Genomic DNA, 17699 nt, shown 5'->3' on the forward strand with positions numbered 1-17699 from the left:
GGTACAGGTCGCTTTGTTTTGTATCCGCGAGTATCTTTCAATTCTTTGCTATTGAAGAAATCATCTTAGCAAGTATGTTTTGATATATATTTATTAATATGTGAATGATAATGTAAAACAATCTACACTCACACACAGCGTTGTATTGTAGTATTTGTAATTATGTTAAGAGTCAAAATGTTTTTGTCAGCAAGTTCTCGCTCTCCAGCTCATTGTTTTTCTGAGTGGTTACAGAGGTTAGTTTGTAGTAAGTTTATCGCTTCTGAATTCAGACTAAGGCTCTAAGAAACGTGCCTTAAATTCCATTTAAATCCTTCTTGATTTTTGTAACAATGTTGTTTTGAACACATTCGCATCACGCGCTGTGTTATCAGGACGATAGTGTACTTGAAATGGGTGACGAAGAAACATTGGATGTTCCTTGATCTATCCCTGATATTTATGTGTCTGATTCCCGTGAAATAAATATGCACAAGACGGCAAATCGTTTAGTGACTGTTTAGTTTAGTTTCATACCTGGATAAAAATATAGCTTAGAGTTAGAAAATTAGCTATTTTCTTCCATTATCTAAATATTTGCTTTTTTACTTAAATTTGTAAAGTTTGTTTAATCATAATTGGTTTGATCAGGTCTGCCTGGAGGTCTTGGAAGAGTCTTGTGGGACTTGAGGTCAGATGACATTTCAGACAATGTAAAGGAAATAATCCCTAATGTTGGTGGCAAGTTACAATTATACAGGCTGAAAAGTTTTGCACTGTTTTGAGTACATTATTAACAATATATAGAAAATACCAGCAGTTCGAAGCGAATACTGAGTGTATGCAGTAGCAATTTTTTTGTTCTTATGTATATTAATAGTGCGTTTTCTTCTAGACAATGATATGATGTGAAATGATTGATACTACATTCAGTTATTTTAAGTTCGACTTTGTTTTTGTTTTTTAAATGCGCTTTTCTTATACAGTGTATTAATAATGCGGTACCAGTAATTAAACTGTTCTTAAATTATTTCAAATGAGATAACATTGTATGTCTCTACTTTTTCAGGACCTGCACTTCGTCATGATTTACAGTTTCTTAACCTACGTATAGTGAAGAAGAGCAGGTTGAAAACTATTTAAATTCAACCCCAATAAATCATTTAAAAATAAATCAGAACACTTAGTGTTCCTTCTTCAAAAGCTCAAATAATTCTTTGCTGAGGCTGGATTAAATCAGCAAATTAGTGTTAACTTCATGACTTTTATATTTGGTTCACTTGGCCTAACTTTACTCAAATGGGGTAGGTAAAGGGAATCAAAAACCAGTGAGATAATTCTGTACACAATATAATTAGCTTTTTATGACAACTGGTCAAAAGATCAGATACATGTTCATCTGCCTCACATTAATCTATTGAAATAATTTGCTACTTTTTATCTGCCTGTATATCTCTACCTATTTGTTCACTTTTAGGTAAAGGCATTTGTCATCACCTTATCCCAGTAAGTCAACCCACAGAGTTAATGCCAAAAAAAACCATCGAAACTCCTAAGCCATAAGTTAGGAAGCCATCAGTGAACATTAATTATTCATTACTATGATACAACATGGTCACTGTCAGAGTAATACATGATTACTAAATGTGTTTTATGTGAAACTGTTGACATTATGTCTTCCAATTTAATGTTCTTAATGCGTCTAGCTTCAACATTCTGCCTCTTGATGACTTTACATCCTTGCATGGTAAGATACTCATATATTTCATGTCAACTGGTTAAAAACATCTGCAGTAGCTAAGCTAAAGCATTCATGTTAAGAGTAGACCTAATTGTTGCTTCAATAACAAGAGGTTTATTATAACCTTTGTTTACATTTTAAGACCCTTGACTGCAGCAGATTTACACTTGACACATCTTTTATTAACTCCCGATAAAAAGTTGTGATTGTGCACTGCATGTTACATAAAAATTATAAGTTACCTCCCCAATTGTATCAATTAGTGGCTAATAATGAGGTACTATGTTCCTTTATAACAGACTCCTGTCTCTTGTTTTCTCTTGTTTCAGACCTTGACTGAAATACAGCAGAACAATAAAAAAATACAGTTACTTAGGCAGTTATCTTTATTGAATTGAGTGTGCATAAATGTAAGTGCCAAAGTGATTAAAAGCCATGGAATAAATATTTAACATCAATTTTTATTATGTGCATTTATATATTAAGGAAAGATCGTCTACTTATATAATGTTTAAGATTACAATGCTTTTCGGATAATTAGGCTTGCCAAAATGTCCACTCAGCTTTTATACAAATGTATTACATGTATGATGATAAACATTTCCTACATAAACCTATACTTTTGAATGCTTTACTTTTATAACTTTGACATTGACACATTAAGTATAATGTCTCTCTTAAAGCAGAAAGCATCATCAACCTGAGGTTGGGAGTGTGGTTTAAACACTATAACATCATGATCAATATTAATCTTGCATAAAAGTTTTGTATTTACTTGAATTTATTTTTATTTATCTGTCATCTGTGTATTCGTATTCAAGCTTTGAATGGGTGAGATGTTGATTGTGTATAATTAAAATTTCTTCATACCCCTTGTTGTGGGGATATTGTTGCCCCTGTCTGTTGTTAGGCAGGCATTATCGCCCTTACACGTGCATTAGATAGAATGCATGGAAGTGAAGATGTCAAGAAAAAATAAACGTGTAAGTGAGGGAGCGAAAGGTTCACAAAATCTCAGGTATATGAAAAATACTGAGTTTGATTATTCCCCCGCCAGTCTTCAACGGAGAGAGACTAGAGAATTTTGAGCAGAAGAGGTTGGGGAATCGGTTTAATTCCTTGCTTACCTAAGCATTGCAGGAATTACCCAGGAGAGGAAGTAACTAGAAGAGGAATTACTCAGAGTGGAATCCCCTCGGAGAAGGAGAATACTTTAGAAACTATCGAAGAAGGAAGACGTTTGGAGTAGGATCGTGAGCAGTTGGGGTATATATCTCTACTCAACACCAGCTGTGTGTGGATATTGTGGATATTGTGATTATTGAAGTGGTCTCTTCACCAACCGGGTGTTTAGGCCGAATCAGCATTTGCTGTACGGGGACTTGGAAAGTGTAAGATATTCGAGGAAGATTATTGGAGGAGGATTATGTGTGGATGATTATGTGCTGATGATTATCCAAGGAATAGTAGTAGTGTGTTTGATAGTGAACGTCTCAGCGACATCATCCAAACAGGGAGTTGAACTATTTTGTTAAACAGTTGGAGAAGCTTGGGTCTAATTAAAAGGAACTTCAGAAAGGTAGGAAGTTATTCGTGACATTAATGTGATATGTATGGTTCATAAAATTGTGTATGTATAAATGTTGAGTTGTATAAATTAAGTTACCTTTCCCTACCCCTGACAATAAATACAAGCTCCCACCTAATAGAGGAGTAAGCCCACGTCAAATCTTTGTGGTATGTGGTACGAAAGGACACGTGTGGGACGGAGTGTGTGACAGTGCAGTCAGTAACCTTGTGACCTTGTGTATCCGTCCTTGACACCCCTCATAGGGTCAATGAATAAAAAAGGCAAATGGCAAATTAACGACTTAGGAACAATTCACGTTATGACCGCTTTTAGGAACGTAACTCGTTCATACGTAGGGTGGCGTCTGCACACACACACACATACACACACACATACACACAGAGATACTAGAACAGTTGATATACGGTCACACTACCCGACTAATGGACAAGCAAAAAATTATCCGGGTCACAGTTACCCGACAACATTAGATGGAAAAAAATTCATTGTGCGGGTGTGAGGGTCCTGAACAGCCTCCTGTCTGACACGTGACACATTCCAAAGGAGTAACAGATTGTAAATCACAGCCAGCAACCCTGGAGGTGATTAAACATCATGTTAGAGCTGGTATTTGTCCTCAGTGGTGTCGCTGTTACACCAGGTAATGAGGGAGACACAAATGACAGAATGATTCAAATTCTCCAAGTCCCAACAGCACAGTTACCGTTGACATTTCTTCACGACTGATGACGGGCTCATGTATCAGCTCAGATCATTTGGGATTGCCATTCGTAAAATTTTGGAGGAGACATGTTTCACAGACTCATTATTGATGACGAGAGGAAGGAATGGAAATTTTTTTATTAGTATTTAATTGACTAACCCCTTTGAGCCATTTTGGTCAACAAACGAAGACAGTAAGTATCTGTGAATAGAATATCTGTAGAATATTTGAACCGACGGATCTACCGAAGTAGGAGAAAGAACACACCCCTTAGAAGCACTAGTAATCGGGTTTCTAGAGGCAGACACCTTTCTACCATTCATTCCAGTTGACTTATAGAAAAGACTACGGTACGGAATCGGTATTTCTAAAAGTTGTAAACAATCTACTCCATTGAGGTTCATCAGCATATTTTTCATGTCTACAGAGGTGCTTACCTTCAACTTCGTAGGATCAGAAATATTTGTCATTATCTCACCACTAATGCAAATTAAACTCTAATCTGCGTCTTTGTGCTGTCGAGGATGGACTATTGTAATTCTCTTTTAGCTGGTATCTTCTTGACAGACTTTAAAGGATTCAGAATAATGCTGCTCGCCTCATCTGTAGACCATCTACATGTGAACATATATCAACTACCTATAAATGTAAGCAAATAAAAAATGCGTTCAAGCTTGTTTTAGATGTAAGTGATTTTAAATGTTAATAAAAAGCATAACTGTGGTCAGACCTTGTCTATTCTGTCCAAAACGAGTTTATTTATTTTATTTTATTTGTTTTTTACGGCCCAGCATAGCAGGTTTTATTTCAGAAATATCTTGACATTTTCACAGTTCTTTTCACAGAATTAACTTTACTCACGCATTGCCGACATCAGTGTTAACAGGTGAGCAGTGTCACGTGTCGCATGCTGGCTCAGCGCGAGCCTGGGTTCTAGAGGAGAGGAGGGGGTTGCTGCGTCACTGTAATCTGACGCAATTTTGTTTTTGTTTTGTTTTTGACGTTTTTGGCACGGTGGGAGAAAGAAAAGGAAGAAAAGAGCGGTCATCAAGGTGAGTAGCTGAAAAGGGAATCTGTTGTGAGTACATCGGAGTAACATCTATCTGTGGGGATATTGCGGGATACGAACGGAGTAGGGAGAAAGGGGCGCTTAGTGGATGTAGGTGTCCCTTTCTGTCCCCGAGCCATTGTTTTCTTTTGTGTTTATTCCCTTGTTCCTTTTATTTCATTTATTGTTGTTGTTATTATTATTATTATTATTATTATTATTATTAGTAGTAGTAGTAGTAGTAGTAGTAGTAGTAGTAGTAGTAGTAGTAGTAGTAGTAGTAGTAGTATCAAACGTGTATTTGTAGCGTTCTCACGTGTCCGTGTCGTTTGTTCTGCACTAGAGAGTGATTGGATTCGTTGCTACACGTGACAAGTAGCAATGTTTATTTATTTTGCCTTCTTAGAAAGACTGATTGAGCTGGTACGGATTGTCTGTATTTACAGTGTTGATTCATTTACCATGGTGGGTGTCTGATCTGTTTGTATTGTGTAAGTCTATGGATAGGTACGGGTGATTGTTGATTGCTTCTTCTTTCAGATCCTCTCTGATGGCTCGCAGGCTGCTAGCAACAATCTTTGTAACCCTGTGCACCGCAACCCTGCTGACGATGCTTTATGTCAGCCAGTCACGTGACCCTGTCATTCTAGTTCATCCAGGTCCAGTCGATGTCCAGGTTAAACAACGCAGCACTAATCCGTGTCTGACATTGGGTACTCACTCTTGGAGTGATAATATACCATACGGGCGGCCAGGGCTGCTGATAAACCCTTCAAACGGCTCTGACGTGTTGAGAGGGAGCACCACAGACATCGTCAACAGGATCTACAACAACATGTGTCCTGGTAACCAGACCCTGTCTAACGTACAATTCACTTTCCCAGACATACTGCTGATTGTCGACTTTAACTATCCTTCACAATACAATATCATTACCTACCTTGAACTTCTGTACAGGAGATATTTTCCTAATATTCTCTATTGTGGTCTGGAACCTGAAACTCTAAAGAAACAGATTGTGGCTGAGAAACTGGGGTTCCCTATCTACTATTTGCATGCTCTGAGGGACACCTGGCAAACAAAGTACGAGTGTATTCAGCACGCCATGAAAATGTGTGACAACTACACCGGCTACCTGCTGATCGGCGACGACACTCTCATCAACATGACGAACTTTCAAAGAACTCCGAAACATAAAGCGATGGTGGGTGATCAGTTTGTCAAAACCGGACAACACGTGAACACCACACTTCACAAGTACTCGTGGCCATTTTGGGGTCTGGAAGGCGGGAGAAGTGCCATGCTGGGTGTGCTTAACGAGCTCGCCTTTAAAGCGAACCGTGACAATGATCATCTTGCACAACAATTCCTTAGAAATTATTATTCCTTTGTCAACAACAGCACTATCTTTCACATTATGCCGATCGACTTCCTGTACGTCCCCAAACGGCTGTCGTCCATTTTCCTCTACATGACGTCATTGTTTCGGAAATACAAGGCCATCGTAGAACTGGCGATTCCGTTTTTTGTGTGTGGCCTGGAACACCCCGGGGACGTGTACTTTGTTAGAATGTGCAGTGTAAGAGGCAAGGACAGAGATAATTCACAGATACGTTTTGATAAGGACCTCGTGTACCTGCACCCTTTTAAGTACTATGCCAATTTTAAGAGCAAAACTCAAGGGAAGGACTTTATCTGTCAGAACTATTTATTAAACAAGTAACTATCGGCATGCGTGAGCATTTTACAACAACGTCTGCACAGTAATACTGATATCCCTACTACATTTTGCAAGTATGTTGTGCATATTTTCTGTCGTGTAGTGAATCCTTTATTAACCGAATGATAAATTAGAATAAAAATTTAAAGTACGCACTTAATCGCCATTGTTTTCTCTTCACCTGTATGGTCTGATGTTTAATTAAAAATTACAATTTACATCCCAAATCTAGTTATTTTATAAAATTCAGGTGAAGATGTTAGGAAATATTTTGACAATAGTGACACGAATAAAACACACCGCACCTAACTAACAGACGAATAACATAAAAAAGACTGTTCTGCAGTAACTTAGTTTAGGAGTTTCATAAGATGGCCTGTGCTTTTTCAAGCAATATTTAGAAGTTTTCTTGAATTGAAAAATACCGCCTTGAAAGTTATATGCTTACCTTAAATGGGCACAAATCCAGAACCGTATTAAAAAGCTCAAAATTAAACAATGTTGACAATGACAACCAGGACCGGGTCCGATGGCTGCGTGTGGTTGCGGCCCTATGCTCCACTGGGGACGAATAGGACAAAAGAAGAAGTCGGATCTTGTCTATTCTGTCCAAAACGAGTTTATTTATTTTATTTATTTATTTTTTACTGCCCAGCATACCAGGGTTTATTTTAGAAATATCTTAACATTTTCGCAGTTCTTTTCACAGAATTAACTTTACTCATGCATTGCCGAAAACAGTGTTAACAGGTGAGCAGTGTCACCTGTCGCATGCTAGCTCAGCGCGAGCCTGGGTTCTAGAGGGGAGGAGGGGGTTGCTGCGTCACTGTAATCTGACGCAATTTTGTTTTTGTTGTTTTTGACGTCATTGGCACGGTGGAGAAGGAAAGGAAAGTAGAGAGCGGCCATCAGGGTGAGTAGCTGGAAAAGGAATCTGTTCTGAGTACATCGGAGTAACATCTGTCTGTGGGGATATTTTAGAGTCCAAAAGGAGAAGTGAGAGAGTGGCGCTTGGTAAATGTAGGTGTCCCCTTCTGTCCCAGACCCATTGTTTTGTTTTGTGTTTCCTACCTTGTTCCTTTTATTTCATTTGTTTGTTTTTATTAAACGTGTATTTGTAGCGTTCTTGCGTGTCCGTGTCGTTTGTTCTGCACTGGAGAGAGATTGGATTCGTTGCTACACGCGACAAGTAGCAATGTTTATTTACTTTGTCTTCTTAGAAAGACTGATTGAACTGCTACGGATTGTCTGTATTTACAGTGTTGATTCATTTACCATGGTGGGTGTCTGATCTGTTTCTATTGTGTAAGTCTATGGACTGCTTGGTTTTTCAGATCCACTCTGATGGCGCTCAGGCTGCTAGCAACAATCTTTCTAACCCTGTGCACCGCAACCCTGCTGACGATGCTGTATGTCAGCAAGTCACGTGACCCTGTCATCCTAGTTCAGCCCGATCCACTCGATGTCCAGGATGAACTACGCGGCACTAATCAGTGTCTGACATTGGGTAAACACTCTTGGAAATATAATGTAAAATACGGGCGGCCAGGGCTGCTGATAAACCCTTCAAAAGACTCTGACGTGTTGAGAGGGAGCACCACAGACATCGTCAACAGGATCTACAACAACATGTGTCCTGGTTACCAGACCCTGCCTAACGTACAATTCACTTTCCCAGACATACTGCTGATTGTCGACTTTAACCATCCTGCATACTACAATGTCATTCCCTACCTTGAACTTCTGTACAGGAGATATTTTCCTAATATTCTCTATTGTGGTCTGGAACCTGAAACTCTAAAGGAACAGATTGTGGCTGAGAAACTGGGGTTCCCTATCTACTATTTGCAAGCACTGAAAGACAACTGGCAAACAAAGTACGAGTGTATTCAGCATGCCATGAAAATGTGCGACAGCTTCAGCGGCTACCTACTGATCGGTGACGACACTCTCATCAACATGACGAACTTTCAAAGAACTCCGAAATATAAAGCGATGGTGGGTGATGAGTTTGTCAAATCCGGACAATTCGTGACCACTACTTACTTCCAGTACTCGTGGCAATGGTGGGGTGTGGAAGGCGGGAGAAGTGCCATGTTGGGTGTGCTTAACGAGCTCGCCTTTAAAGCGAACCGTGACAATGACCATCTTGCACAAGAATTCCTTAGAAATTATTATTCCTTTGTCAAATACAGAAACATCTTTTACTTTATGCCGATCGACTTCCTGTACGTCCCCAAACGGCTGTCGTCCATTTTCCTCTACATGACGTCATTGTTTCGGAAATACAAGGCCAACGTGGAAGTGGCGATTCCGTTTTTTGTGTGTGGCCTGCAAAACCAAGTGGACGTGCACTTTGTTAGAATGCTCAGTCTATGGGGCAACGACAGAGATATTTCGCAGAAACGTTTTGAGAAGGACCTCGTGTACCTGCACCCTTTTAAGTACCATGCCAATTTTAAGAGCACACCTCAAGCGAAGGACTTTATCTGTCAGAAGTATTTACGAAGTAAGTAACTATCGGCATGCATGAACATTTCTTGGTCAACATCTGTGAAGCAAATAGTACTCAACGTCTAAGACTCTTATCTCCCTTTATTTTTGCATTTGACAAAGGGACATCTGTGATGAGCCGCGCTTACACCATACAGCAGAAAAAAAGGAGTTTAAACCTGTGCAGAAAATTGGGGGACTTGACGGGCCAGATGGAAGCAATCAAGAATGATCTCGATGGCTGCCAATCTGCGTACTTCTAATCTTTCTGCCTCCGTTTCAATAATTATTTCCCTTCACAGTCTAACACCTACGGGCTTTAAAGACCTGCCCTCGACTGGTCCGAATTTAAGTCGATTGTGGTAATATAGCAGAAATATATTCTGTAATTTTCAACGACTTTAACACAACAGTTTATCTATTATCTAATTTCAAAGTTGGTAATTTGCACCCATAGTTAGCAAGTCCTGCAAAATCTCGCCCCTACCCGCGAATAACGTGTGACGTCACTGGACACCACCGGCTGTGACGTCACACGTTATTCGCGGGTAGGGGCGAGATTTTGCAGGACTTGCTAACTATGGGTGCAAATTGTCACTGTAGGCGTGTAATGACCTAAAGGTGAAGGGTTACATCAGGCTTGTCAGATGATCTTTATTTATTTTGCTCTAGTAGCGAAGACGAGTTTAACAGGTTGTATTCCGACATTGAAAGTATTAAAACTCACGTGTTTGAGTCTGAGTTTCACAATACTCAGGTTAGAATCACCAAAGACACAATCTTTAGGTAAGAAACGACAAAGAACGACTTCACAAATACCATGTGGTAAGCAATTATGTTGTGCATATGTTCTGTCGTGTAGCGAATCCATGTATCAACCGAATGATAAATTAGAATAAAAATTTAAAGTACGAACTTATTCACCATTGTTTTCTCTTCACCTGTATGGTCTGACTGAAGTTCAAGTGAAAATTACAATGTTCATCGCAAATCTAATCATTTTATAAAATTCAGGTGAGGATTTTAGGAAATATTTCGACAATAGTGACACGTATAAAACACACCCCACTTAACTAACAGACGAATGACACAAAAAAAACTGCTCGGCAGTCACTTATTTTACAAGTTTCATGAGATGGCCTGTGCTTTTTCAATTAATATGAGAATATTTAGTAGTTTTCTTGAATTGATCAATACCGCCTTAAAAGTTATATGCTTACCTTAAAGGCGCACAAATCCAGGACCGTATTAAAAAGCTCAAAATTAAACAATGTTGACAATGACAACGGGATCACTTGATCGTCTGGCGCAACCAATACAGGATGATGCTATGGAAATGAATACTCAAATCTTCCGTCTGTCTAATCAATGTGCCGCACAACATCAGTAAACATCCAGAATATTTATCATCACCTTCCTCAAACAAATCATCATTATGTCCAACAATATGTCCACTTGTCGAGTTAATAAGCTATCACACTCACCCACTCCCACCCACCCACTGAAAGCCCCTCCCACTCACTCAACTATTCACTTACTCACCCACCCATCCACTACAAAAGAACTCGCTGGATGATTTGAAGAAAAAAGCAGAGAGTGTATTACATCATCAACGCTTTGTCGTCTTGTGGCATGACCAAATGACAGTTACATGTGACTTAGTTTTTGATAAACTTTCTGGGGAACTTGTTGGGTTTGTTGGTAGTCAGGATGAACAGGCATCAACCCCTGCCACCCATGCATTAGTTTTTTACATTGTAGGCTTAACTACAAATATCAGCAGAAGCATTGGTTTCTTTGGCACACAATCAGTTACTGCAGATGCTTTGTTTACACTTTTCTCACAGCCTTTGGTCTTGTTGAGGAAGCAGGGTTTAAAATGGTATGATCCACAAGTGATAAGGCCTCACCAAATAAAAGGCTCTATGAAATGCATGGCAGTGGTGCAGATATTTGTTATAAAACAATAAATCTGTCTGCCAGTGAGATATATATTTTTTTCTGACGTTCCTCACTTACTCAAAACAGTGAGAAACAATTTATATAATTCTGGATTAGGTCGGCAGACGCGCTATCTTTGGTTAAATGGCCAACATCTGCTTTAGGCAAGTGTCATTGATATCTTTAACAGAGATGCATCTAGTCAGCTGTACAGAACTAAACTTACGATCATGTATATCTGACACCTACTTCTATCGTGAATGTTAGATTGGCAAGCCAGGTGTTTAGGGGGACAATAAAATTACCATCTTCATACCTTTAATTCCCATTATACCAAATATGCTTGCGAATGCCATTTTCCAATCCAAGCAAAGTAGTATGAAAAGGAAGTAGCACATAAAAAACATGGGCAGTCAATAACATAAATCAGTAATCAGTTGATGTCTTTGCAAAAAACTATTAAAGTGACCTCATTTAAAAATAGTGTAGAGATTATTGACCAATATTCTGAAAATTACACCCCATTTACACATTTGAACTAGTTGCCTTCAAACCTTTTCTAAGTCCCTTTAGTTTTTTGGTTGAAGTATGTCTTGACAGTTTAAAATTTTCCATAAACTTCTTGCACTTGTGGTGTGCCCGAACCATAGAATAGGATTTAACAATCAGAAATAAAATATTTTCTTTTATTTTCTGTGATGCTAAGATGCTATACATTTGATCATATAAGCAAGTCCTACCTGACTATGCTTGGCAACAATTAGCATAATATAAATCGAAGGACAAAGTATGCATCAGTCTTCGTATTGTAAAAACAGAGTTTGGAGTAAGAAAAGCGGCTATTGTCTTCCCTTATCTATTAGGCGATGCTTTTTTTTTTGACTTACACTTGGAGACAAATTTTGAGTAAATATAATTTGTTTCGTAAGGTCTGCTTGGAGACCTTGCAAGAGTCCTGCAATGTTTTGCGGTCAGATGACTTCATATCCGTAATATAGATGGTAAGTACAGGCAGTAAAGTGCTACACTCTTTTGCGTACAGTATTAACATATATTTATATTTAGAAAATATCAGCAGTTTGAAGCAAATACTAAATGTGTGCGGGAGCAATATTTTTCTTATGTATCGTCATAGTGCTTTTTTATCTAGAAAATGATATATGATGTGAATTCAGCTAAGCTTAGTTCCAATTTATTTTTGTCTTTTAAATGCACTCTTCATATATTACTCATGCGGTTGCAGTAAACTGTTCTGAATTTTGTTCTGAATTTATGTCAAATGAGATCACATTGTATATTGCTACTTTTTCAGGACCATCACTTCTTCAGGACTTACAATTCTCATACTGAGAAAAAAGACATTTTATTATGCATAAAAGAACTAATACCTGAACATGACACAGCTTCTGAACCTTCTGATAGATCATTGACTCAAATTCTGCACAGAGGGGACCTTATAAAATTGAAACCTACTGTACTTGAGATTTTTCTAAGACTGGAGTCTATATTTAGACAATGCTTTGATGGACAGATCCTGAAGTTCCTGAAGTAAAACAAAAGACGAGAAAGAACACACCCATTAGGATCACCAGTAATCGGTTTTCTAGAAACAGACACATTTCTGCCATTCATTCCAGTTGACTTATAGAAAAGGCCACGGTACGGAATCGGTACTTCTAAAAGTTGTAAACGATCTACTCCATTGAGGTTCATCAGCATATTTCTCATGTCTACAGAGGTGCTTACCTTCAACTTCATAGGATCAGTAACTATTGTCATCATCTCACCACCGATTCAACTAAAACTCTCATCTGCGCCTTTGTGCTGTCGAGGATGGACTATCGCAATTCTCTTTTTGCTGGTATCTTCTTGACAGACTTTAAAGGATCCAGAGTAATGCTGCTCGCCTCATCTGTAGACCATCTACATGTGAACATATATCAACTACCTATAAATGTAAGCAAATAAAAAATGCGTTCAAGCTTGTTTTAGATGTAAGTGATTTTAAATGTTAATAAAAAGCATAACTGTAGTCGGACCTTAGAAAGGGATGCACAGGACCGGATCCGATGGCGGCGGGTGGTTGCGGCCCTATGCTCCACTGGGGGCGAATAGGACAAAAGAAGAAGTCGGACCTTGTCTATTCTGTCCAAAACGAGTTAATTTATTTTATTTATTTATTTTTTACTGCCCAGCATACCAGGGTTTATTTTAGAAATCTTAACATTTTCACAGTTCTTTTCACAGAATTAACTTTACTCATGCATTGCCGAAAACAGTGTTAACAGGTGAGCAGTGTCACGTGTCGCATGCTGGTTCAGCGCGAGCCGGGGTTCTAGATGGGAGGAGGGGGTTGCTGCGTCACTGTCATCTGACGCAATTTTGTTTTTGTTGTTTTTGACGTCATTGGCACGGTGGGAGAAGGAAAGGAAAGTAGAGAGCGGCCATCAGGGTGAGTAGCTGGAAAAGGAATCTGTTCTGAGTACATCGGAGTAACATCTGTCTGTCGGGATATTTTAGAGTCCAAAAGGAGAAGTGAGGGAGTGGCGCTTGGTATATGTAGGTGTCCCCTTCTGTCCCAGACCCATTGTTTTGTTTTGTGTTTCCTACCTTGTTCCTTTTATTTCATTTGTTTGTTTTTATTAAACGTGTATTTGTAGCGTTCTCGCGTGTGCTTGTCGTTTGTTCTGCACTGGAGAGAGATTGGATTCGTTGTTACACGCGACAAGTAGCAATGTCTATTTACTTTGCCTTCTTAGAAAGACTGATTGAACTGCTACGGATTGTCTGTATTTACAGTGTTGATTCATTTACCATGGTTGGACTCTGATCTGTTTCTATTGTGTGAGTCTATGGACTGCTTGGTCTTTCAGATCCACTCTGATGGCGCTCAGGCTGCTAACAACAATCTTTCTAACCCTGTGCACCGCAACCCTGCTGACGATGCTGTATGTCAGCCAGTCACGTGACGCTGTCATCCTAGTTCAGCCCGATCCACTCGATGTCCAGGATGAACTACGCAGCACTAATCAGTGTCTGACATTGGGTACTCACTCTTGGAAAAATAATGTAAAATACGGGCGACCAGGGCTGCTGATAAACCCTTCAAAAGACTCTGACGTGTTGAGAGGGAGTACCACAGACATCGTCAACAGGATCTACAACAACATGTGTCCTGGTCACCAGACCCTGCCTAACGTACAATTCACTTTCCCATACATACTGCTGATTGTCGAATTTACAGAACCTGCATACTACAATGCCATTCCCTACCTTGAACTTCTGTACAGGAGATATTTTCCTAATATTCTCTATTGCGGTCTCGAACCTGAAACTCTAAAGGAACAGATTGTGGCTGAGAAACTGGGGTTCCCTATCTACTATTTGCAAGCTCTGAATGACACCTGGCAAACAAAGTACGAGTGTATTCAGCATGCCATGAAAATGTGCGACAACTTCACCGGCTACCTGCTGATCGGCGACGACACTCTCATCAACATGACAAACTTTGAAAGAACTCCGAAATATAAAGCGATGGTGGGTGATGAGTTTGTCAGATCCAGACTATTCGTGATCACTACTCACTTCCAGTACTCGTGGCCGTGCTGGGGTTTGGAAGGCGGGAGGAGTGCCATGCTGGGTGTGCTTAACGAGCTCGCCTTTAAAGCGAACCGTGACAATGATCATCTTGCACAACAATTCCTTAGAAATTATTATTCCTTTGTCAACCACAGCAACATCTTTTACTTTATGGCGATCGACTTCCTGTACGTCCCCAAACGGCTGTCGTCCATTTTCCTCTACATGACGTCATTGTTTCGGAAATACAAGGCCAGCGTGGAAGTGGCGATTCCGTTTTTTGTGTGTGGCCTGCAACACCCAGAGGACGTGCACTTTGTTAGAATGCTCAGTCTATGGGGCAACGACAGAGATAATTCGCAGAAACGTTTTGAGAAGGACCTCGTGTACCTGCACCCTTTTAAGTACCATGCCAATTTTAAGAGCACACCTCAAGGGAAGGACTTTATCTGTCAGAAGTATTTACGAAGTAAGTAACTATCGGCATGGATGTACATTTCTTGGTCAACATCTGTGAAGCAACTAGTACTCAACGTCTAAGACTCTTATCTCCCTTTATTTTTGCATTTGACAAAGGGACATCTGTGATGAGCCGGGCTTACACCATACAGCAGAAAAAAAGGAGTTTAAACCTGTGCAGAAAATTGGGGGACTTGACGGGCCAGATGGAAGCAATCAAGAATGATCTCGATGTCTGCCAATCTGCGTGTACTTCTAATCTTTCTGCCTACGTTCCAGTAATTATTTCCCTTCACAGTCTAACACCTACTGGCTTTAAAGACCTCCTCCGACTGGTCCGAATTTAAGTAGATTCTGGTAATATAGTAGAAATATATTCTGTAAGTTTCAGCGACTTTAACACAACAGTTTATCTACTATCTAATTTCAAGGTTGGCGATTTGCACCCATAGCAAAATCTCGCCCCTACCCGCGATTAACGTGTGACGTCACAGCCGGTGGTGTCCACCCTGTCACTGTAGGCGTGTAATGACCTAAAGGTGACGGGTTACATCAGGCTTGTCAGATGATCTTTATTTATTTTGCTCTAGTAGCGAAGACGAGTTTAACAGGTTGTCTTCCGACATTGAAAGTATTAAAACTCACGTGTTTGAGTCTGAGTTTCACAATACTCAGGTTAGAATCACCAAAGACACAATCTTTAGGTAAGAAACGACAAAGAACGACTTCACAAATACCATGTGGTAAGCAATTATGTTGTGCATATGTTCTGTCGTGTAGCGAATCCATGTATCAACCGAATGATAAATTAGAATAAAAATTTAAAGTACGAACTTATTCACCATTGTTTTCTCTTCACCTGTATGGTCTGACTGAAGTTCAAGTGAAAATTACAATGTTCATCGCAAATCTAATCATTTTATAAAATTCAGGTGAGGATTTTAGGAAATATTTCGACAATAGTGACACGTATAAAACACACCCCACTTAACTAACAGACGAATGACACAAAAAAAACTGCTCGGCAGTCACTTATTTTACAAGTTTCATGAGATGGCCTGTGCTTTTTCAATTAATATGAGAATATTTAGCAGTTTTCTTGAATTGATCAATACCACCTTGAAAGTTATATGCTTACCTTAAAGGCGCACAAATCCAGGACCGTATTAAAAAGCTCAAAATTAAACAATGTTGACAATGACAACGGGATCACTTGATCGTCTGGCGCAACCAATACAGGATGATGCTATGGAAATGAATCCTCCCATCTTCCGTCTGTCTAATCAATGTGCCGCACAACATCAGTAAACATCCAGAATATTTATCATCACCTTCCTCAAACAAATCATCATTATGTCCAACAATATGTCCACTTGTCGAGTTAATAAGCTATCACACTCACCCACTCCCACCCACCCACTGAAAGCCCCTCCCACTCACTCAACTATTCACTTACTCACCCACCCATCCACTACAAAAGAACTCGCTGGATGATTTGAAGAAAAAAGCAGAGAGTGTATTAGATCATCAACGCTTTGTCATCTTGTGGCATTACGAAATGACAGTTACATGTGACTTAGTTTTTGATAAACTTTCTGGGGAACTTGTTGGGTTTGTTGGTAGTCAGGATGAACAGGCATCAACCCCTGCCACCCATGCATTAGTTTTTTTACATTGTAGGCTTAACTACAAATATCAGCAGAAGCATTGGTTTCTTTGGCACACAATCAGTTACTGCAGATGCTTTGTTTACACTTTTCTCGCAGCCTTTGGTCTTGTTGAGGAAGCAGGGTTTAAAGTGGTATGATCCACAAGTGATAAGGCCTCACCAAATAAAAGGCTCTATGAAATGCATAGCAGTGGTGCAGATATTTGTTATAAAACAATAAATCTGTCTGCCAGTGAGATATATATTTTTTTCTGACGTTCCTCACTTACTCAAAACAGTGAGAAACAATTTATATAATTCTGGATCAGGTCGGCAGACGCGCTATCTTTGGTTAAATGGCCAACATCTGCTTTAGGCAAGTGTCATTGATATCTTTAACAGAGATACATCTAGTCAGCTGTACAGAACTAAACTTACGATCATGTATATCTGACACCTACTTCTATCGTGAATGTTAGATTGGCAAGCCAGGTGTTTAGGGGGACAATAAAATTACCATCTTCATACCTTTAATTCCCATTATACCAAATATGCTTGCGAATGCCATTTTCCAATCCAAGCAAAGTAGTATGAAAAGAAAGTAGCACATAAAATACATGGGCAGTCAATAACATAAATCAATAATCAGTTGATGTCTTTGCAAAAAACTATTAAAGTGACCTCATTTAAAAATAGTGTAGAGATTATTGAATAATATTCTGAAAATTACACCCCATTTACACATTTGAACTAGTTGCCTTCAAATCGTTTCTAAGTCCCTTTAGTTTTTTGGTTGA

The 17699-nt window shown here is 39.3% G+C and overlaps 3 protein-coding genes across 4 annotated transcripts; all 3 read left to right on the top strand.

Annotated features, from left to right (window-relative positions):
• The first annotated feature begins 4999 nt into the window (after positions 1 to 4999).
• LOC112562978 lies at positions 5000 to 6937 on the top strand. The gene is made up of 2 exons (XM_025236630.1): positions 5000 to 5066; positions 5603 to 6937. Exon 2 carries the CDS (start codon positions 5613 to 5615, stop codon positions 6783 to 6785), a length of 1173 nt encoding a protein of 390 aa, XP_025092415.1. The 5' UTR covers positions 5000 to 5066; positions 5603 to 5612; the 3' UTR covers positions 6786 to 6937.
• Positions 6938 to 7622: 685 nt separating this feature from the next.
• LOC112562976 lies at positions 7623 to 10194 on the top strand. Of its 2 annotated transcripts, none has more exons than XM_025236626.1 (3): positions 7623 to 7695; positions 8117 to 9174; positions 9399 to 10194. In XM_025236626.1, the coding sequence occupies exons 2-3, from the start codon at positions 8127 to 8129 to the stop codon at positions 9536 to 9538; spliced, it is 1188 nt and encodes a 395-aa protein (XP_025092411.1). In that variant the 5' UTR covers positions 7623 to 7695; positions 8117 to 8126; the 3' UTR covers positions 9539 to 10194. The 2 variants fall into 2 exon arrangements, with proteins under 2 accessions (XP_025092411.1, XP_025092412.1); XM_025236627.1 differs by lacking the exon at positions 7623 to 7695 and adding an exon at positions 7712 to 7802.
• A 3421-nt stretch (positions 10195 to 13615) lies between these two features.
• LOC112562977 lies at positions 13616 to 16091 on the top strand. Its single transcript, XM_025236628.1, has 2 exons — positions 13616 to 13668; positions 14090 to 16091. Exon 2 carries the CDS (start codon positions 14100 to 14102, stop codon positions 15270 to 15272), a length of 1173 nt encoding a protein of 390 aa, XP_025092413.1. The 5' UTR covers positions 13616 to 13668; positions 14090 to 14099; the 3' UTR covers positions 15273 to 16091.
• The last annotated feature ends 1608 nt before the right edge of the window (positions 16092 to 17699 follow it).

This window comes from Pomacea canaliculata, linkage group LG4 (genome assembly GCF_003073045.1).
Source record: "Pomacea canaliculata isolate SZHN2017 linkage group LG4, ASM307304v1, whole genome shotgun sequence".
Lineage (NCBI taxonomy): Eukaryota > Metazoa > Mollusca > Gastropoda > Architaenioglossa > Ampullariidae > Pomacea > Pomacea canaliculata.